This window comes from Triticum aestivum, chromosome 6A, assembly GCF_018294505.1.
Source record: "Triticum aestivum cultivar Chinese Spring chromosome 6A, IWGSC CS RefSeq v2.1, whole genome shotgun sequence".
Lineage (NCBI taxonomy): Eukaryota > Viridiplantae > Streptophyta > Magnoliopsida > Poales > Poaceae > Triticum > Triticum aestivum.
This window is the reverse complement of record NC_057809.1, coordinates 434,760,014-434,783,283: the sequence shown is the minus strand read 5'-3', so window position 1 is coordinate 434,783,283 and position 23,270 is coordinate 434,760,014. Positions and strand designations below refer to the sequence as shown.

The 23,270-nt window shown below is 42.3% G+C and overlaps 3 protein-coding genes across 4 annotated transcripts; 2 read left to right on the top strand and 1 right to left on the bottom strand.

Annotated features, from left to right (window-relative positions):
• The first annotated feature begins 2,717 nt into the window (after positions 1-2,717).
• LOC123127776 (AP2-like ethylene-responsive transcription factor PLT2) lies at positions 2,718-7,648 on the top strand. The gene is made up of 9 exons (XM_044547614.1): positions 2,718-3,151; positions 3,271-3,904; positions 5,054-5,136; positions 5,302-5,310; positions 5,401-5,489; positions 5,607-5,680; positions 5,776-5,826; positions 6,029-6,105; positions 6,600-7,648. The coding sequence occupies exons 1-9, from the start codon at positions 2,926-2,928 to the stop codon at positions 7,334-7,336; spliced, it is 1,980 nt and encodes a 659-aa protein (XP_044403549.1). The 5' UTR covers positions 2,718-2,925; the 3' UTR covers positions 7,337-7,648.
• A 3,637-nt stretch (positions 7,649-11,285) lies between these two features.
• On the top strand, positions 11,286-14,531 carry LOC123127775 (protein TIC 20-I, chloroplastic). Its single transcript, XM_044547613.1, has 3 exons — positions 11,286-11,501; positions 12,377-12,583; positions 13,594-14,531. Exons 2-3 carry the CDS (start codon positions 12,412-12,414, stop codon positions 14,238-14,240), a joined length of 819 nt encoding a protein of 272 aa, XP_044403548.1. The 5' UTR covers positions 11,286-11,501; positions 12,377-12,411; the 3' UTR covers positions 14,241-14,531.
• Positions 14,532-15,315: 784 nt separating this feature from the next.
• LOC123127774 (UDP-rhamnose/UDP-galactose transporter 6) lies at positions 15,316-18,728 on the bottom strand. Of its 2 annotated transcripts, none has more exons than XM_044547612.1 (6): positions 18,471-18,728; positions 17,479-17,667; positions 17,170-17,354; positions 16,894-17,094; positions 16,627-16,788; positions 15,316-15,944 (listed from the first exon to the last, which is right to left on the bottom strand). In XM_044547612.1, exons 2-6 carry the CDS (start codon positions 17,612-17,614, stop codon positions 15,615-15,617), a joined length of 1,014 nt encoding a protein of 337 aa, XP_044403547.1. In that variant the 5' UTR covers positions 17,615-17,667; positions 18,471-18,728; the 3' UTR covers positions 15,316-15,614. The 2 variants fall into 2 exon arrangements, with proteins under 2 accessions (XP_044403547.1, XP_044403546.1); XM_044547611.1 differs by having other exon boundaries at positions 18,475-18,728.
• Between the last annotated feature and the right edge of the window lie 4,542 nt (positions 18,729-23,270).

Genomic DNA, 23,270 nt, shown 5'->3' with positions numbered 1-23,270 from the left:
CCCGGAAGACAAGGGTGTGTGTCCTCGTGGAGGGCACAGCTTGCAACCCCAGCTCGCCTACTTTATTCCGAGTCACCGTGAGCTTTCTTTAGGGCTAACCTTTCTCGCTCTTTGGGGCTGGACGGGCGCTTATCGACGATGCCCGCCCGACTGATGCGGGGAAGACAGTGGGTTTGGATCATTTGATTATGCTACCAAGGAATGATCAAGAGATGGTAAATATAATATGCTCGGAGTGAGATCCACACTAGATTGACACTTTCAGTTCTACTCTTGCATTTTCCAGAAGAGATTTGGCAAGTAGCTATATATATATATATATATATATATATATATATATATATATATATATATATATATATATATATATATATATATGCTTCCATGTACGTACATGTACAGTACTTTCATCATTCAAATGGTGAAAAAGAACAGACTCTACAGGCCTGCTAGGTTCCACTTACAACATGAAATCAGATTTTCTACCAGCTCGGCCTGAATTTCTTGCGGTTTGCAGTGAGCCATGTCAGTCGCAAAGTTTGGGATAGCCAGTCCAGTCCAAGCAGGTCGCACCAGCAGTCCATGCGATCCAGTGATTTGCCTGGGAGACAGCGTATTATAAGGCGAGCAAGCCTAGGCTGCCGTCCCCTGGCCATGGCTCTTCCCGCGTGTAGCTCCTTGCGCCTATTCGTGTGGTGGGTGGGTTGGAACTAGCGGAAGAAGAGGGGATGGTGATGTGCACGCGCGCGCTCTCGCTCGGCACGACATGCATGTCAGAGGTCGATTTCTACAGGTGTGCGCGCGTGACGAGTTTGACCGTTCCGTTTCCCAGTTTCTTTTTCCGCGGGAATCTTTTCGCTGGATTCGTCTCCGTTGGACGGGACGAACCGTCCGCGCACGTACTATACTCCATATGCATGCACACGGGCGCATATCGTTGGTTATTGGATTCTTCTTGCCGCTGGGTTAAGATCCAAGGATATGTTGGCACATTTTGAGCTTAGGACCCTTTTCCATGCATGGCATGTCTGGCATTACTACTACTACCTGTCTACTTCAGCAAGTCACCTCTCTCTATATAGCCAGTGCATGAGCATATACGTAGTGCAGGACTGGCCTAAAAAAGAGACAAAAAGTGTGCTTATTTTAGTTGATTCTTCAGATAACAATGGCGTGGAGTAATCAGATAAACATCTGGAGCTTTAAAACCCAGGACAAAAGCTTTGTCTCATCGCATTAATCAAGGAAGAGTTTACAAACCAGAACAATGACAACCATTACATTTGCATGACAAGTGTAAGTCTAGCATGGTAGGTGTGTTCTTGGAGATGTTTGCATGTGCTTCACCTGCCAGTTTGTTGAATAACGTGTTTCCATGTCTTCTTCTTCTTCTTCTTCTTCTTCTTCAAACATGGTGAAGATCTCGTCCCCTTCGGGCTTCACCTCTGCCCGCTGGCCGGGCAGCCAATGGTGGAGAGGGCCACATGGGCAGCTCTCAGGCAGATGGCGGCACTTCATCTTCAAGTTGGTCCTTCGGGCTTCCATCCTCCTCGAGTAATTTGCTCGTCATGATGGAGACAATGGAGATCTAATGTAGATTCCTGTTGTCTTCTTGGGACGGCAAGGTTTAGGTTTCTCATCATGTGTACGCAACAACAAGATTTGATGCTAGACACACTTCGGATCGATTCAAGGGTTCAACGACTAACAAAGGCTACAAACTAACATGCAAATGTACAAAGGATATACAGTGAAGTGTAACTTCATACCGTCGAAGCCCTGGTCCACTAAAATGCTCGCTGGTCTAGGTAGAAGCCTCATCAAAGTCAATGAATGGAAGAGGGCAAACTCAGGAGCAAGATGCATTCGTCAGCTTCAGCATGGGGACCTCATCGTTGCACCATCAACCTGTTGCCAAAGAGGACCTCCTACCCCCTCGCCCTGGCACGAAGGGCTTGATCCGTCAGACGATGAAGAGATCTTAAAGCACGGAAGTTAGCTAAACACCAGACAATCGAGGAAGAAGGGACTGTGAGCACGACCACCATCGCCAGCCATGCCATGCCACCGTGAACAACCCCCACGATGACACAATGAAGAGACCTAGCAGGCTCCTCTTAATATTGTGATTTCACAATCATTTAAGCTTTGTATGAGATATTTAGGATCAAAACTCAATTTTGATCAATAGATGTACGCGTTGTATTCTGAAACAAATGAATATATGTTTATGCGACTTAAGAAATCCTAGCTGACCTTACGTTTTGATTCCTTTTCCACTTCTTTTCTATTCCTTCTCCTACTGCATTGTAGTAGTAACATTTTTCTTATTGTTATTTGTCATTTCTTTAATACAGTACAGATGCAGACACTCATACACATGCACATGCACTCATCCCTATGAATCCACGCACGTACAACCTACCCCTATGAGCATATTCGAGAGATTGAGCCAACAAATCATCTTGAGAATGACAAAGTCGCCATAAACGCCTTTGTAGTCGACGGGAATATTTTTCCCCTAAACGCGCTGGAAGGTCTAGAATAAATCCAGAAAAATGTGAGTCATGACCCGTAGATCTACACACAATTTATTTTCATGGAAAATTGTTTATATGTCCTATAGAGAACCAAAAACACAACTACCACCACTGTTACGTTCTCATATAAATACTTACCTCTCCTAGCACATTCCCCCCTTCTCTCATGTGGCCAGGATATTTTTCTGGCCACTGCTGCACTCTTCTCACATTGACCCAAATGTAGCTAGTGTTCTAGGTGCTTCTCAAAAAGGGGTATACCCTCCTCCCCTATCAGCTTCCACCTTACCTCGCCAATGCTTCCAGTGCTCTGATCAGGAAGAAACCAACTATTGATCTATCGCAGCTAGCCCCGCGGGCTGTTCTATCAATCGCCCGTCCCATAATGGCTTCTGGGAACGACTGGTTGGGGTTCTCGCTCTCCGGCCAAGAGAACCCACAGCCGCATCAGGATAGCTCGCCGCCCGCCGACATCGACATCGCTGGCGCCAGTGGCTTCTATGGCCTACCCACGCAGCCAGCTCCCGACGCTCAACTCGGTGTGCCAGGTCATCATCAGCCTTCATACGGGATCACGGAGGCCTTCAATAGGGGAGCTCATGAAATCCACGGTGAGAGGAAGAAGCTAGCCAGTTTGCCGCGTGCACTCCGATCCAATGTTATCTAGCTAGGTTGTAGGTATGTATCACTTCTCCCGTTCAAGGTTTCTTGTTATTTGATGTGGCTGTAGATTGGAACATGAGGGGTGATCTGGACTACAACGGCGGTGCGTCCGAGCTCTCGATGCTCGTCGGGTCGAGCGCAGTTGGCGGCAAGAGGGCGGCCATGGAGGCCGAGACCGAGCCCAAGCTTGAGGACTTCCTCGTTGGCAACTCGTTCGTCTCCGAGCAAGATCAGGCCGGTGGCTTCTTGTTCTCCGGTGTCCCGATGGCGACCAGCACCAACAGCAACAGCAGGAGCAACACCATGGAGCTCTCTATGATCAAGAGCTGGCTCCGTGACAACCAGGTACCCCAAGCGCCGCACCCGCAGTCGCAGACCGGGGCGCCCGCGCAGCAGCCGCAACCCCACGAGGAGATGGGCACCGACGCGAGCAGCTTCGATCCGCTGGGGAGAAACGGCGCGTTGGTGGTGGCGGGGAGCTCGCAGAGCCTGGCGCTCTCGATGAGCACGGGCTCAGGATCGCACTTGCCGATGGCTGTGCTCGGCGGCAGTCCCAGTGGGGGAGTCTCAGAGAGCACCTCCTCGGAGAACAAGCGGGCCAGCGGCGCCATGGATTCGCCGGGCGGTGCGGTAGAAGCTGTCGCGAGGAAGTCCATCGACACATTCGGGCAAAGGACGTCGATATATCGAGGTGTAACAAGGTTAGAACATTATATTATTAATTACTGGTTGATTTCTTATATTGTTACTAGTCGATTTCTTCACATTAATTGTTGATCCATGACCTACACTAATTAGTCCATTTCCAATTGGGCTAGTACACTGGCATTTCAAATTGGGCGATCAATCTAGCGAGGAACTCTTTAAACAGACATAAGGGATCTATGCTAGTCAGGATAATACAAGCTAGAGTACTTTGATTTCGTGCCTGTAATTTGGTGATTATTTGAGCACATATATATAATTCGTTGACCGAGAAAAGGTGACAAATCGACTTAGTTATTATATCCAATGATTAATATATAGATGCTCCCATTTTTCATCCACGAGTTAGGTAAAAGACTTTCACCCTGCTTAAAAGATATAAAAGAACCACCACATACATACAACAAAGTTCAAGCACAGGAAAAAATAAACATAAGCCCCGCTGGGGCAACAACACAAACGTGCCCTAATAAATAAATAAAATGAAAGGGCCACCAAGTGGCTGGCAGATCAATGGCTAGGGGGTGAAGCAATACGTGTCTCGCCGTAATCAGCGCCCATCATGCCGCCTAACCGATCAATGGTCAGGTATATATAACTAAGAAGTAATATGTAGCTCACTGGCTAATTAAGAAACGACTTATTTATAATTGAATTGAATTACTTGTTCATACGAGTACACGACATGATTCATACTATAGCTACCACTTAGTACTTACCACACAATTTGAACTAGTATTAAGTGTTGTTCTTTTTCTCCGGAACTCTTATGATATCTTCTACACTAATCTACACCACTATAACCCGAGTGCACCAAAATAAGAGGTATAACTAAATTAACTGTTCTAGCTGACCCAAGTACCCAACACAAATAGATAGTGTGGCTCTTTGCTTTTTCTCTGGATAAACACAGAAGTTTTTATATAGAGCTCTTTTATAGACCTCTCAAAACGAATGTGCTTCAATGGATGATGAATACAAAGTCATATAAAATGAGAAAATGATGCTCTTTTTCTCTGATCAACATACTCTTGCACATACATCTACATTATATTAGAAATGGATGTATTTTTTTTAACAACAACATGTACATTTTGAATGTGCTAACTATATATATTCTTATGTTCTTCAATATTCCTTTTCAGACATAGATGGACAGGGCGTTATGAGGCTCATCTCTGGGACAATAGCTGCAGAAGAGAAGGGCAGAGTCGCAAGGGTAGGCAAGGTAATAAAAATGGCTATATGCTTCCTCTTTCTCTCTCCATTGCACAACAATATATACACCCGTGATGTGCTATTTACGCATTTTATCTTGTGTTTCCCTCAACACTCTGCATGACTGCATCACCATCGCCTCCGGGAATGATACTGTATTGTCCTCCACAATCAGTTTATCTGGGTATGCTTGCCTTACTCTCTGGCCATTTTTATTTATTGGAGTTTACCAATTTAGTTATTCCACCTTATGATTGTGATCATGAAACCTTAGGTGGCTATGACAAGGAGGACAAGGCAGCAAGGGCTTATGATTTGGCAGCACTCAAGTATTGGGGTACAACAACAACAACAAATTTCCCAGTAAGCAAGTTCTGATACTATTTTTATGGCGCTTTTTCCTTGCATTGCTATTTTCATTTCTGCAAAACATCTCAACCTATTTTTATTGGAACATAATAGTTTTTTTTACAATGGTAGATTAATACCTACGAAAAAGAGGTGGATGAAATGAAACATATGACTAGGCAGGAATACATCGCATACCTAAGAAGGTACTATCGCGAGCCGACGTTCATCTCATATTGAACTACTATCACACAAGTAAATGGAATATTGCACTATCAATAAGTTGATCCGACAAATGCAGGAATAGCAGCGGATTTTCCCGTGGTGCGTCAAAATATCGTGGTGTAACTAGGTATGTTACTAGGTAATTCGGTCTGTTATGTTTACCATAATAATTTATGTCATGTGGAAATAGCTAATGTCCGATATGTATTCTTAGAATTAGTAGGCATGCACGTAAGCAAACATGTATGTTAGATACGTTATCCAAATGGATGTTATATCTTTTTTCGATTTTCTAAGTTCTAACTATATAAGGCTGAGATCTTTACCAGGCACCATCAGCATGGGAGATGGCAAGCAAGAATTGGGAGGGTTGCAGGAAACAAGGATCTCTACTTAGGCACCTTCAGTAAGTTATTGATCAGATATAATTAACCCTCTCTTCGGATCCTATCTAATTGCTGGACTAATGAAGATCCTTAAGACTAAATTATGACTAGTCATAGTGTTATAGCTCCAAGATCTAAGTCATCGACCAGTACTACTTATTTAGTTACTTTTTTCTTGAACTCTTCGTCTCGTAAAGCTGAAGGTTAGATCTTCTATATATATGTTGCCCTATGGGGCAATAAAATAGTGGTCACTGCACTAACTATGTCCCAAATGTACCTTTTCAAGTTTTTGTCTCAAAGTTGTCTAAGAAAAGAGAAAACCTTGGCATGGAGTCAAGGGCAAAGTTGAAAACCCTAGTGATTTGAATCACACACTTGCATCCTAGAGCCGCCTATGTATAGCTGCATGCATGCAATATGAAACATATATATACATCGTCACATATGCATGCAATGTGGGGGGACCAGCCCTAGCTAGCTAACCATGCATCCTAATCTCGTACATCCGTAGGCACCGAGGAGGAGGCGGCGGAGGCCTACGACATCGCGGCGATCAAGTTCCGTGGGCTGAACGCCGTCACCAACTTCGACATGAGTCGCTACGACGTCAAGACCATCCTCGAGAGCAGCACCCTGCCGGTGGGTGGCGCGGCGAGGCGCCCCAAGGAGGTCGCTGATCATCCAGAGGCTGGCGCCACGATCTGGCGGGCCGGCATGGACGGCGGCGTCATCTCCCAGCTGACCGACGTCGGGATGGGCACGTACGCGTCGTACCACCACGGCTGGCCAACCATCGCATTCCAGCAGCCCTCGCCGCTGTCGGTGCACTACCCATACGTCGCCCAGCCGTCTCGCGGGTGGTGCAAGCCCGAGCAGGACGCCAGCGTCGCCACGCAAAGCCTGCAGGACCTCCAGCAGCTGCACCTCGGGACCGCCGCTCACAACTATTTCCAGGCATCGTCGAGCTCCACGGTCTACAACGGCGGCGGGTACCAGCAAGGCACCAGTGGCAACGCCTTCTTGATGCCGGCTAGCACCGTGGTGGATGAACAGGGGCACAGCAGCACTGCCACCAACCAGGGAAGCACATGCAGCTACGGGGACGAAGAGGGGAAGCTCAATCTCGGGTACGATGCCATGGCGATGGCGAGCACCGGCGCCGACCCATACGCGGCGGCGCCAACTGTGAGCATTGCGAGGGCGAACGGGTACTCCAACAACTGGAGCTCGCCGTTCAATGGCATGTGATGATGGTGAAGAGGGCAGACGCTAGTAATAGCGGGATTCATTAGCTAGCAAGACAGTCGAAAAGTTAGGTCAGGGTATTGCTCGTTGTTGCGTTTCAGCTCAGGGTTCCGGCTAGCTCTTCTTGGCCGGGTGGATGACACACGTAAAGGTGCTGTGCATGCATGCCTTCTGGAAGCTGGTAATGGCAAGTCAGGATAACTAAAGCTAACTTGTCCTGACTTGCTGTTAGTTTTGGGTAGTTTCAGAAGGATCAAGTTAATCTCTAGGACAAAAGCTGATTGTGCGATGGCAATAACTTTATAATTCCAGTGATTCGACTTACATTGGCTTTCCATTTAGTTAGCGCATCTACAGCCGCATACGATAAATATGACCCCTCAAAGAAAAGGGCCTGGTCATCCTTTATTTTGCATTTGTTGCAATCGTATACCAGAATTTGATACCTCAAATCCATACTACGCCATGTAATTACGTACTATCAAAACCTGCTTAATGTTTTTATTTAATAATATGGTTGCATGCATCGATTGATGCAGAGGCCGAGGTAATCCTCATTTTTCCAAAAAAAACTTGAAACATGCTTAAACTACTCCTCGTCGGAGATGTATATGATGTACTAATGTCTACAAAAAATGTTAAACGTGTTAATCATGTATTAAGAAAATGTTAATCATTTATTTAGAAAATGTTAAATGTGTATACATAAAATGTTCCTAATGTATATAAAAAATGTGCAATGTCTATGAAAAAAGTGGACATAGAAATGTAGGTTTTAATAATTGTTAACCATGTATTTACAAAATGTTAAACATGTATATAATAATTGTTCCTGATGAATATAAAAGATTGTACAATGTGTATGAAAAAAATTAGACATCAAAACAATATATGTTTTTTAGAAAATATTAATCATGTATTTGAAAATATTAAACGTAACAAAAAATTTCCTCATGCACAAGAAAAAAAGGAAAACTTAAAAAACCAATAAAAATTGAAAAACTAAAACAAAGAAACAAAGAAAAATGAAGAAAGGGAAAAAATAAAAAAATGATAAAGAAACAAAGAAAACCAAACAAAAATCCGAATATAAATTGTGAAGGAATCAAAAAAACCAAGGGAAACAGAAAAATCAATGAAAACCATAATAAACAAAGAAAACCAAAAATAAAGAAGAGGAAAAAGGAAAAGGGAAAAAAGAAACGAGAGCAAAGTGCGCCGATAGTGAAGGAACGAACAAAAATGGAGCGACACAATACTGTTGAGCGCATGGAAAATCTTCATGAGAGGAAAGCATGTGACCCAGTTCTTTTGATTGTCTCCCAGAAGTTTGACAATTGGACCTCCTCCTAGATTCTCCCTGGATTGTCAAATCAAAAAAAAAACATGGATTCATGATTCGGGAAGAACCTGAGGGGGAGGTCCGATTCGCGAGTGCCCTCATGTCAAGGCGAGCGCCAGATGGGCCGGCCTAGCTTGCGGGAGGCCACATCCTCATTTGTTTCCTATTTTTTGTATTTTTACTTCAGAATATTCTATATGAAAACACTTTACATTTTTTTATAAAAATGGTTAATCTTGTATGAAAAATATTAAATTCTTATAGAGAAAATATTTCTCATGTATACAAAAAATTACAATGTGTACGAAAAAAATGATTATGTATTTAAAAAATATTAATCAAGCACTGGAAAAATGTTAAAAAAATATTTAAAAATATTAATCAAGTATTTGAAAAATGTTAAACGTGTACACAGAAAATGTTGAGCGTGTATTATAAAAATGTTAATCTTGCACTTGAAAAATATTAATCAAGCATCTAAAAAATAAATGTGTATAAAAATATTGACCATGTATTAAATAAATATTAATTTTGTATTTGAAAAATGTTAAGAACACAAAATTTTAAAATGTTAAAATGTGTATAGAAAACATATTTTTTTAACATAGTATAAACGCAAGCGCTCATATAAACGCGCATACACTCATCGTAATGAAAGCACACACGCACACCCTACCCCATAAGCACCTCCGAGAGACTGGGCCAGCATATCATCTTTAGATTTTACGAAGTCACCGTAGGCGCCTTGTAGTTGACGGGAATGTCTTCTCACACTGAAAGCGTATCGCCGGAATTCTTGAAATAAATCCAGGATAAAATGGAAGCACCAGGACTTGAACTCTGATGGGCTGGGGATACCACTGTCCAACTAACCATCCCAACCGTCCACCTAACCATCCCAACGACAAGTTGATCCGCGTATTGAAAACATGTTGACCATGTATTTTTTTAATATTGTATTTGAAAAATGTTAGTGAATCATTTGAAATGTTAAAAATGCGTATTTGAAAATCTTGACCTTGTATTCAAGAAAATGTGAAACATGTATGTTAAACATGTTTTTGAAAAAAAATGTATACAAAAAATACATCATGAAAACGAAATAAAACAGAGAAAACAAAAAACCAATGAAAAAAGAAAAAGACAAAGGAAACCAAAGAAAAAACAAAAAATAAACAAGTGAAAACCGATTAGAAACAAAGATAACAACAGAAAACCATTGAAAACCAAAAAAGAAAAAGAAAAAAAAGAGAAGTAAAATGGGAAAGAAAAAACCCATAGAAACCCATGAAAGAAGCAAAGAGAAATCAAAAGAACAAAAGAAAAAATAGAAAAACCCGATGTATAATGACGAAATAACGAAACCAAAAGAAGACCGAATAAGAAATAAGAAAACCAAACAAAAAACAAAAGAACATGTAAGAAGAAAACACCCAAAAAACACATCCGCCAATAGATTGACGACTGAGCAAACGGGTAACACGCTATTGGACCGCCCCCTACGCTTGCACGCTGCAGGGAAGTTTCAGGAGAGACATAATATAGTCGCGCTCTAAGCGGCTGAATCCTATTCGGCGCCTTAAGCGCCAAATACAGTGCATTTCGTACAGAGCGCACACCTCCTCTGTACACTTGTTTTTTTAGCTGGGCCGGCCCGTTCTACTGATTTCTGTTTGTAAATGCAGACCCCCTCTGTACACTTGTTTTTGTAGCGGGGCCGGCCCGTTTTACTGATTTCTGTTTGTAAAAACAAAAACTAGCGCGTGTCAGGTCTCGAACTGCAATATACGCTACGCAAACCACCCTGCTACGTCCACCTTACATGCTCAATAGAAACTTCTTCCTTCTTTTCATCTTACTTCTTTTTCTTTTTTCTATTTTTTTCCTTGTTCTTTTATCATTGTTCTTTTTTATTGGGAATGGTTTTGTTCGGTTTTTTATTCTTCTTTTTCTTAATGCTAATTGAAAGAAACTTTTTAAAACATTAAACTTTTTTCGAAATTGATGAACTTTTATCAAATTGAACGAACTTTTTCAAAATCGAATGAACTTTTTTTCAAATTCAATGAAATTTTTCCAAATTTAATAAACTTTTCTCAAATTTGATAAACATTTTTCTTAAATTTGTGAACTTTTTTCTTCAAAATCGATGAAATTTTACCAAATCCGCTGAACTATTTTGAAATTCGATGAACTTTTTAAAATTTGACGAACTTTTTTTTCAAATTCGATGAACTTTTTTTCAATTTTGATGAACTTTTTTGAAATTTGATGAACTATTTTTCTGAGTCAATGTTTTTTTTCAACTTCGATGAACTTTTTTCTAAGCACAAGAGTACATACTGTAGCCAACTGTTTTTTTTTAATCTAGCCAAATGGTTTTTTTCCTTAAGAAATGAGTATGTACTGTAGCAATTTAGCCATAGAAAAAAAAAGCAATCGAGGGGAGCCAGGGATGAGGGAGCGGGGGGGGGGGGGGGGGGGGGGCAGCGAGCGGGCGAGCGGGCGTTACTGGGCCCAGTCAAGCTACGCAGCGGGCGCTGAAGGCGCCAGGGAGGAGCTCTCCTCTAAGCGAGACATAGCATTCGGGCCGATTCTCAATATTTTGAGAGAACTGGGATGAAAGAGGTGCTTGGTTGAGGGCCTGGCGTGTGTTTTCCCAGCCCAAATTGCCTAATCACCTCCGATCCACGGGGCTAAAGAAATTCGAGTCCACGGAGCCGACACAAAAGCCTATCGCGAGGCGACGGAGCGGCGGCGCCAGAAATCGAGCGGAGCCGCGGTGCTGCCGGCGACGCCTCCGACCACGACGGTTGCCTCTCTCCGGTGAGCTCTCCATCTCCTCTTCCTCTTCCTCTGACGATGGATCCCTGAACCTCTTCGCCCCCTTCCTCCGCCCCGACACGGCGGCTCTCTCCATCTCTCACCTCCTCGTCCTACTACGGCAGAGGCCTCGCCGCCGCGCGCGCACTTCCCCTCGCTGCCGCCATCGAATCGAACCACAGCTTTCCGGCACTGGACACCACGCACTCCGGCCGCGCCCTGTTCTCCTTCTTGATCTCTTCCTCCGCTCCTCCGGCGAACTTCTGCGGAGGAGCAGCTACCACTGCTTCCGGCGTCATCACCCGCGTGGCTTCGTCAACCTCGTCGTTAGAACTCTGGAACTTATCCTCTCCATCGTCACACCCTATCCATCGTTCCGTGCTGGTACCTTTTCTTGTCGCGAGTCCTGACCTACCCCCAAATCCCCAATGCGACTCTAAGCTGCCGCCGTGCCCTCCCTTGGCGTCACCGCCGGCGCCTCCCCCTTCCTCTCCACCTCGGCCTCCCACACGCGTCCCCATTCTACCTCGTCGCGTCCTTGCTGTCTCAACCCTGTCCGCAATTTTTGCCGTTGGTTCCGAGGCATGACCACTTTGTCACCAGTGAGTTAAAAATCACTGACCTTCAGATAATTTTGGCTGTGAGATGTATAGCATGCACATCATCCTGATCCGCCCCTGACTGCCATCATACTATGAGATTTAGTCATGCGTCCACCACTGGGTTTATCCATGTTAAGAGTTGGAATAATGGACACATTTTGATTACATATTCACTGCTATCATCCACTGTTTTCTGGTAACCCCTCATAGCCGGATGAGATGGTTTTGTCCATTAGTTGACACTGCTATTGGCTAGGCTAATCGAATTTTTTACAGTTGCAGATTTTGTCCAAGATCCTGCTTTGCACACGATGCTGCCTTGTCAAGGAATAGCTACTGCAACCGCAAATTCTCAGCTATTTGGATTCCCTGCCGCAAGCCGCTATGGATATCCTGCAAGATCATCGGTTTCTCCTAAACAAGCGTTTCTTAAACTGCGGGCACCGGCACTTCGTTGTGACAAGAAAATCCCCCCTTTGAGAGGTATTCATTTTCTTGCTTATGGATATTTTACTCAGGCACAATGCTGTGACTGTACTCTGAGTTCCTGAGCTCTTGTGAAGGAGCTTTTATTTCTACATCATAAACTAGTGTTAGATAATCTTATATATTTGTCAGCTGAATAAATGTCTGGATATGGTTGGATGTAATCATATTGTGTTTAACTGCTTAATGATACCATTCACTTGGTGGGCCAAGATTTCCTAGGCTTTTATGAGTAACATAGGCTTTTAATATTGCACAATATCGTTGGAGAGCGATTCTTGTCATGATTTTTATGAAAGCTCTTGAACACTTGTTTCTCAAATGATAAAATGGAAGTGCGAAGTTATATTATGGAAGCTTAAATTAATTTCAAGTTCTTTCGCCCTTGCTGGTAAAATAAAGACTGTGATGCTTAAGCTCACTGATAGATGCTATCAATAGAGTATATCAGGGATATACCATATCTTTACTTGCTGAATTATTTCCAAAGCTCCAATGTGCTTGATGGCCCCTGTGTTACTGTTCCTCTAAATATGAGGAAGGATGAAGATTTGGGGGCACTAATCTGTTACTGCAAAACCTTACTACAGTTGTGCCTGTACATATTCACAATGTTGTAGGATTGGCATTATATTGTTAGTGATACATGAAAAAAAATATTAGACTTGAAAGGAGAAGTTTCTAGCACAGTGCAGTTAAATTGTACATAATGCATGCATTGACAGTATCAGGCCTGCAGATCATGTCATGTCTATTGTCTTTATAAAGTTACAAGCAAATTATTTCATATTAACTCATAGTGGTATCTTGAAATTCAACTTGCATTACAAGTATACAGATGTATAGTTATCGTGAATACAACTTCCACATTATTTTATATTGGCTCTTTCCTGAACATTGAATACCATGTGCTAACTTTACTTATGAATATTTGGGAATCTAAATTATATTTATCCATAATTGATATTATGCTAACCTTTGCCTTACAAGATATTTCTTACTTTCAGCTTGTTTTGATTTTTCCGCTCGTGCCGTATCGTCATCCCTTGCAAAGTGTGATTCTGTAACGGGCAACAACCCCTTCAAGCCATTGCCATCAATCCGCAGCTTGCACCCAAGATCTCAAGTTAGTTGTCAGGCATCTTTAGCGTCTTTCAGCTACCCTGAGCTATCTTCTAAACCCAAATGGTGGTGGAGGACCCTGGCATGTGTACCTTATCTTCTGCCGCTGCACAACATGTGGTCGCACGCAGATGCTGTGTACCAGCTCCATCCATACTTGCAACAGTTTGGGCTGTTTTATGCCTTCATTGATACAATGGCACTAGTCCCTGGATGGCTATTCCTGATGATCTTCATGACTGTCTACTTCTTTGTGGTGAGACGGAAGTGGTCGCCGCACTTTTTGCGCTATCACATCATATTGGCCATTCTTCTTGACACGGGCTCCCAGGCTCTGGCGACCATGTGCAACTGGAATCCAAGCATCGTCTTTCAGGGTAAACCAATGGCGTATTTCTGGATGACACTGGCCTTCATTCAGATCTTCACAGTTGTCGAGTGTATGAGGTGTGCCCTTTCAGGAATGTATCCTAACGTTCCATTCATATCCCACACAGCGTTCATCCATTCTGATTTGAACCTGTTCAGGTAATTGGCTAGTGCAAATGTGCATCTGGAAATGTAAGAGGGGTTAAGGAACCGTGTGTGAGATAGAGAACTAGCTGAGGAAAAAATGGTTTGGAAGTGTATTTTGGGACATAAGAAGGGGATGCAAGTATATGCAATCATCACGGGTAATTGTAGTAGCTTCTCAAGACTCTGCAGTGTTGACAGTGTTATACTGCATGTTTTCATGAAGTTCCAGGGGACACCTGACTTTAAATTTTGTGTGTGGCTTGGTTTGTAAACGACAAGCAATTCGAAATGATGTTTAATTTGGCCAGTATGCTTATGTTGGAGCTCCTAAGTCTATTCTTCCTCTTATTGTGTTTCCTTTGAGCTGTTCAGCCATTTAACTCTGGCAATCTTAGAATTTCGAGAATGGCATGTTAAGCCGTTCACTATGGCATAATTGCTTCTGAACACCTTTGGTAAATGACCACCATGCCATAATTACTGGAGGAAAGTGTAATCAGTAGAGGTGAAGGTGTACTTGCAGGGATCTAAGCCAGTTACTGGAGGAAAGTGTCATAATTACTGGATCCGGCTTGCCTGCTTCCTCCCTGTGCTCCCATTCGTGCTCCCACTTCATCCTACGACTGTCTTTTTTTTTCTTTCTAATCTAATCATCTTTCCTCCTGATTTTAAGGGGGTGGGGCCGGACCTTATTTTGTTCCAATTAAATAAAGCCACGTAGACGGGAGCACGGATGGGCACACGACGGGGAGCAGACAAGTCTTGTCCGTACTTGCAGGTTGCTTATTTTGCCGCCCCTTAAATGAAGGCTAGAATCTGCCGCAGCTAATACAAAGCTATTACAAGTTTTTGCAGGACACAGGCCCAGATATGTTGTTGTAGTTGTTTTGAAGTTGAAACCGAGATGAGTTGGTGTATTAATCTGGACCGTACATCAAATTAGAGTTGAATAAATTCAGATATCCCATGGTTGACGCCTCACGTTTTCTCGTATGTTCAGAATCATCACGATATTATAAAGAAAAGAAGTTAGCTAGCCAAACAAGATTTTCATAATCCACCACACATGAAGTCTAAGTCACCTCTCTATGTAGTGTGCTGTAATAACTATATTTGGATAGCTTATACTATTGTGAAGATCTACAGAGTTACAAAATCAAAATGTTGTACAATTAGATTATCTTGCCACTATATTTGGCTGTGACATTTGCCAGAAAAGTAAAGTCAATTTCATTTCGCTCAGGTACTCTCCTTTAGCTATGGCTACAAAACGGAAACGTCGAAAAAGCGTATGAATGAAGAGAATAAATCGGATTGCCGCAACTTGATGCTCAATAGCGCTGCTACCCCTGCTATTAGTTCAACAACCCTGTATTTCTAATCTCAGTCCTCAGACTTTCAGATCAAGCTCAGACTGCGATGACAGTATGCCGTGCTTCTGTGTTTTCTCGCTGATTGGTATGTAAACCTGCCGCTCTTTGCCTCCTGGTTTGGACGACGCATACCCATACCAAATCATGCCAATAACAGCTATGGTCATGCCGAGTGCGACATGGAAATTAAGGCCCTCTTTCCCGAAGAAGAAAAAACCCAGGGTCAGCACAAGAATAGTCTTCATGTGGCCTAGAACTTGAAACGAGACAGCTGTGAATCGTCCGATGCATATGAACTGGCTTAGATTGGTACCAACAGCAATTATGCACGACAATACAATGAAGAACTGAAAAAAGAGTGAAAAAGGAAACATTAGTCCCCAGTTTACTCTGGTAAAAGTATTTTAGGTCACACAACTATCAACCAAGAGAACGGTTACAAACCAAACCATGTTTCCCATGCTCATATCCTAGAATTTCAAGTAACTGGAGTACTTTATATATGAAACATTACTCTGCCATTGACAGTAGAACTTCACTAGCTATTCTAAATCAGGCATACTTGACCTATATGCTTCTATATTATTTGAAGCAGCTCCTGTATTGTAATGACATATTTTAGCATTTCAAACGGCATCACATGTTAGCTTATGAAATACTATTTAGAGGGTTGATATGTACGATCTGTTTCTGTAAGATCTGTTTACTTCACAATAATCAAGAGGAAACAAATATACACAAAGATGACTACTGAGAGTGACATTTTCTGTACTGAACACTAGATTATACCTGGGATAATACAGAACTGAAAATCATATAGATTGCAGTTACCCTCATATCAAACATCACTTCTCAGCAGTAATATATTCATAGTGACAGACATGTTATCCTAATCCCGCGATGATCATTAAAAGCCTACAGATATAAATTATAATGCTACAAGAACTGGCGAGGACTAGATAAGTTTCTGATGCAACAAATTTATAAAGAAATAAGAAACAAACTGATTCAGAATAAAGCATCACGTACCGTAACTACCATGGTATAATCAAAAGTATCAACTCTTTTGTCAGTCAACCATAAATCCACAAAAGGACCAAGTATTAACAACGACGCTGCCTGAGCAGGAGCAGTATGACCCAAGAGGTTGAATGAGCCAAGCGAGTACTTCCGTTGAAGATGATGAACATACTGCAGGAAAAAAAGAAGGGTAGATACATCACATATCCCATTAGGACAAGGCCTGCTAGGAATGCGCACAAACAAGGTACAAATTCAAGCACCCAGGATACTCACATGCTGTTGTAGTGCAGTGCTCCAGACTGCTATTATTGCAGCTATCAACCCTTGAGAGTTCACACTAACATCAGTTACAGTACACACAGCAACGCCAACTAGGACAAGCATTATACTGAGCTTTGTATCTCTTGAGTAACGAACTTTGTCAAAGAGGATTTCTAGAAAACACAAAACTGGAATGATACACAACTTGGCAATCTGAAACAGCAGAAAGTGCAATTTAGTATATGCATTACATTCTAAAATTGAATAGAATTTAGTTACTCTCTTCACCTGATAGAATCCAACAGAGTTCCACATCAAGCTAACATTCATCCCAACAATTGATAAGTTTGCAAAGAAGACAAATTTTACTAGTTCTGGCAATGGTAAGTAGGATGGCTGAATATATCCCAACCATTTCATTACTGATGTCATCAAGGTCGTGGTTAGGAAATGCAGCCCAGTTAACGTTGTAGCTGTACAAGCAAACCATGGCACACAACATTAGTAGAAGAAATCTGATACATTTGCTGCATAACCACAGTAAGTTATAGATCAGTGATAACACACGTGAAGTTGAATGTCTGAGCATTGTCTCACCAAAACTAAAACCATGTGTAGCCATTAAGGCCTTGTTGGCCATGATTATACCAACAGATGTCACAACATTGAACATCCATGCTCCAGCATCTAATGCAGCTTTTCTCTCTGCCTTGCTTCCTGGTGCCACACCCATACTTTCTTGTCATGTAGGGTGTAATCCAATTTTCTAAGTAGTGGAGAGTGCACCTTCAGTAGCAATTGCAATCAAGACATTAGTTTGATAACTACATGAGTATAAATAAAACTCAGCATCCCACAAAAATCTTAAGGTCCCAACTTTTGTTTTCGAAGATTTGTTAATATTAGTATAGAGAAGCTCCCTGATGTGGTGTATGTGAAATGGAGTTCAAGAATGGATGCATGAACTTTGATATTAAGACCACAAGTGAGGCCTGGAAAAGATACAAATTGCACACTAAACAAATAAGGCACATGGCATCAGTACAAAGTAACTAGCACCAGCAATTTATTGGAGAGTCCATATCATATTGTAGCTGGATCTGTGACTTTGTAGCTTTATAAATTTAAAGCCTTCGAAGAGAGCTAAAATAAGTGAACTGCACAAGTGGTGTATAATACGACAAAAGAAAACCAGGAGGTTAATCCACTACATGTAGCAACATATGGATTATTGCTCCAGCACGCCAATTCAAGACGATAGATGACTCGATACAAAAATATACTTTTTCGGCAGCAGAGCTGATCCAATTCATGAAATTTGTCTAAAACCTACTGATTTCTAAAAACATGAAGTTGGTTATAAATGATTAAACTTCCTCACATAAATGGCATTTAAGTTTAACAGGTCGATGGTGCATTACGCAACGAACACAGGGAATCAGGACCTAACACAGGGCATGGGGGCTCAGTTGAACCCCCGATTTCTCTTGAGGATGAACTGCAATTAGTACTCTACTATGCAGAAAACACATCTGCACCGAATGGTGGATCGGAGTGCCCAATCCAGAAAGAAAGTTAGGGTTCGTCACCTACAAAAGAAATCAATCCATTTCCGAGTAGATTTCCGCTCCACGCCTGTCCAGTGGAGGAGAGGTGGAGAACGGCGGCTTTGAGACCAGAATTCCTTCGAGGTGGCCCGCTACGGTGGAAGGAGGCCAGTGTTCGGGGGAGAGGGTTCGGCGACGGTGGCCTGGGTAGAGGATTCGACGAAGGTAGCCCGGGGGAGAGGAAAAGGAAGGAATGAAATGAAGTCTGGAGGAGTGAGGGCCTGAGCGAAGTATTTTTCGGTTTTTAGGAATGTGGATGTAAAAGGAGAAACTTGTAGGGCCAATTTTATAAGTTTATCACTACAGAGTTAGAGTTTTTTTTTATTTCATTGAAGAAAGGAGATCTATTTATTAAACCGGGTGAGTCTGATCTGGAATGCATAAGTTTACAATCTCCTATGTGCCGGACCTTAACCACACCGTTATTTTAGGGCTAGTGCGTCCCATTGTCATCAATTCACGGTTAACTACATTCTTATCACGCCTCATAGATGTGATTTCAAACGTTATACCCCTGGCTAGCATGCTCCTCACCTCCTGATCTAGGATAGCCATGCAGACTTGTTTATTTCCGTCTGCCTAATCATATTGCGGCAATAAAGCCATCAGTTTCCATAATGTAAGGTAGAGTGCTCCACTCAATCGCAATGTGAGGCCCTCCTTGCATGCTTTCGTTTCTGCTTTCAGGGCACTTATCCAGCTGAACAAATGGCGGAAAGACAAGAACACGGTATTTCTTGTGATGTCTATAAGAATCATGCCTGCACCATCGTTACCTTCAGACTCGGGGTATGCGTCGTCCACATTTAGTATCAACTAGCCCATAGGCGGTGACTTCCATCGTTCTGGAGGGTGACATTGGGGTGCGATCTTCCTTGAGCTAGTGCGTGAACCACTGCCATACGAAATCACCATCTTCTCTTCTGCAACATCGACCATCTGGTATTGTTGATGCAAAGCAACGAGCCGATGTAGCTCCCTAGAAATCGACACGGCGCCTCGATGGGGTGCAAGCATGAGAGAACCACTCCATTCCTAATGTACCATGACCACCACAAAATCATGGGCAGGGGAGCCACTCGTCTTCAATGCATGTGCCGTGATGAGGTGTAGTAGCCATTCGTGCTTGGTGGGGACGGCATTCTTCAGATGCAGCTTCGTCCTGTCATGCGTCATGGCCTCTCAAAAGCCCACTACCAATGGGTATCTGTAGAAGACATGGAAGGAGTTCTCTCGTTCCATCCCGTAGACATGATAAATGTTAGAGACCTCGAGATATTGTTAAACTTTGTTGTCCATAGTGGAATTAGTTGCTAGCCTCCCAGAGAACATGTGTACCTTGGGAGGGGGGAAGGGCAACCCCACAATGCCTTCTAGACAGCACGACGACCGTCTAATGCCTTGGTCGTGGCGCACATATATATAGAGGTGCGAAAATGCTCCTAGAGAGCGAGTCGATATGTCAAACGGGAGGTGAATACTCCATTCAGCCCACGCCACGACATCCTCATACCTAGGGTTAGCTAGGTCTAGGGGTTTCACTCCAGCATCTCGATCATTTTCAGGACCCTCCCTTCTAATGGGCTTGCATGTACGTAAAAGGATAAAAATTATGACATCATCAAAGTTCCTCCCATATTCCAAAAAATCGAAAAAATATCTATATATTCTATTTTTAAAGGATTTTTATTACTCAATAATCGATATTGCAATCATGTTTACATAAACGAACAACGTCGTCTAGGCCGGACACAAGCCAAATTGCAGTCTGGCACTGAAATCTACCAAAGTTTGCCATATAATGGCTAGTATTATTTCGATAACGTCATATGTGAGTAATACAAGTTCTTTAGCCCTTCACACGATATTTGATCTCATGGATGAGGAGTGCATTTACGCTCCACACTTTTTCTCATGTTATTAGCTTCTAGGCAATGAGATTCAGTGTGAATGTCCAAGTGAAAGTGAAAGTTATCGACCAGAGGGGGTGAATGGGAGATTTTTAACAAATTATTCAAAGATCCGAGTTCTTTGAAGAAGAACAACACGAAGAATAACTGAACAGAAGATAGACTACAATATGCATGCAGATCAGAGTAGCGACAAAGTCATCATGACGAAATAGAACATGCATAGAAAGTAATTGATCATACAAACATGCAAGAATAAAGTAATATGAATTAAATAATGCAAAACTGGAGACAAACAGAACAAGGCATGAACTGATGAAATTTTGAAAGTTTTCAGACAAAGTCTTCAAGAGGAGGGAGACAAACTCTTCAACACATACGCGGAAATTAAGGAGTTGAAGAAATAGAACTAAATTGCTCGATGAAGACAATGGATTTGTTTGACCAATACCAGTTGCCGCGACAACTGTACATATGGTTTTGGAGGCTTGAGATTTAACTCGGAAGACACATAGTCTTCACCTTATTCCTCTTAAGCTAAGTCACTTAGACCTCGCCTAATAACTCATGGTAAGTCTTCAAGGTATACTTCCAAAACCTTCGCAGACTCGTCCTATGGCACTCCATAAATTATTCTTGGGTGCTCAGAACATGACGTCTAACCGTCTGGAAGATCACAATATTCTAAGGTAACAAGCATCAGATCACACAGGAAATCTCCTTAGTGGTGCTCAATCACTTTTGCTTTGGGTGTATGGGTTTGTCCTCACTTAGGATTCTCTCAGATTCGTCAAAGGATGTGTTGCTCTAGTTGATGTTGGAAATATGCCCTAGAGGCAATAATATTTGTATTATTATATTTCCATATTCATAATTAAAGAGTTTATATTTCATGCTATAACTGTTATGATCCTGGAATATGCTATTCAGTGGAAAACTCATATGCACATGTGGAATGATAAACGGTAAAATAAAAGGTTCATAGTCTCACCTCTAAGACTAGCTCAAGTTTTGTTGGTGATCACATTTTCCGGATCTTACGATATCGTTAAGTGTAACAATGATCCCAAAACAACATTGAGATTATGACGTTGGAAGAACGATCATATTGAACCGACCCAATCTTGTTTGTCATGAATTGAGTTAATATCGTCTACATTCAATTGTAATAACACGGAGTGTTAACTTGTGAAATTGCTCCTTAGACCATGAGGGTATCATGATCACTTCTTACCGTACAGTGGGCTTTGGGGTTGCTCAAACGTCACTTGTAACATGGTGATCATAACGACAACTTACAGGATCATCAAAAAGTTTGACAAGTGATCGGATAGCTCGACAGTGGGATTTGCTCGATGATGGAGAGATATTCTTAGGGCCCTCTCGGTGTGACGACATCAATTATCGTTTGGCCAAACACACAATAATGAGAAAGAAGAACAAAGTCGGTAATGAGGATTTCAGTATAACGAGCATAGTGACGACTCAGGAGGATACCGATGCATCCAGGGTTTTGTGAAGTATCGCAAAGCAAAGGGAAAATCACATGATAACCAAAGTTTCACTCGAATACCATTCATGTGCTCATAGGGACCGATACAAACGTCCACGGTCTCATTGTCGGTCATTGAACGAACGGTTTCGTTCATGTCTATGAGTTACTGAACCTATAGGGTCACAAGCTTAAGGCAATCACGATCTGCTGAGTGATAACCCACAAGTGTAGGGGGTTGCAACAGTTTTCGAGGGTAGAGTATTCAACCCAAATTTATAGATTCGACACAAGGGGAGCCAAAGAATATTTGCAAGTATTAGCAGTTGAGTTGTCAATTCAACCACACCTGGAGATTAAATATCTGCAGCACAGTGATCAGTAGCACAGTAATATGATGGTTTTGATAGCAGCAGTAACAATAATTGTAATGGTAACAGTGGTAGCAATGATTTTGTGGCAAGTGTAACAGTAACAGCAGGAGTAGTAACTTAGCAAGAACAATAGGTGGAAAACTCGTAGGCATTGGATCGGTGAATTCGTTGGATGATGTAGGATCAAAAGTATGTCTATAGCGGGTGATTAGACTACTTGACCAAACAATAATCTATCCTTTTCCCAATTTTAAGTCTTGGCAGATTTTAACAACTTAGCACAAGTCAAGCAATCAACCTACACATGCAAGTCTAAGAGTATAGCAGTGGAATGTAAAACATTGCACATGAAGGTAAAGGGAGGAGTTTGGAGGGAGCAAACGCAATGTAGACACAGAGATTTTTGGTGTGGTTCCGATAGGTGGTGCTATCATACATCCACGTTGATCGAGACTTCAACCCACGAAGGGTAACGGTTGCGCGAGTCCATGAAGGGCTCCACGCACGAAGGGTCCATGAAGAAGCAGCCTTGTCTATCCCACCATGGCCATCGCCCACGAAGGACTTGCCTCACTAGGGTAGATCTTCACAAAGTAGGCGATCTCCTTGCCCGTACAAACTCCTTGGTTCAACTCCACAATCTTGTCGGAGGCTCCCAAATGACACCTAACCAATCTAGGAGACACCACTCTCCAAAAGGTAATAGATGGTGTGTTGATGATTAACTCCTTGCTCTTGTGCTTCAAATGATAGTTGATACGTCTCCAACATATCTATAATTTTTGATTGCTCCATGCTATATTATCTTCTATTTTGGACATTATTGGGCTTTATTATTCACTTTTATATTATTTTTGGGACTAACCTATTAACCGGAGGCCCAGCCCAGGATTGTTGTTTTTTGCCTATTTCAGAGTTTCGCAGAAAAAGAATATCAAACGGAGTCCAAACGGAATGAAACCTTCGGGAACGTGATTTTTGGAACGAACAAGATCCAGGAGACTTG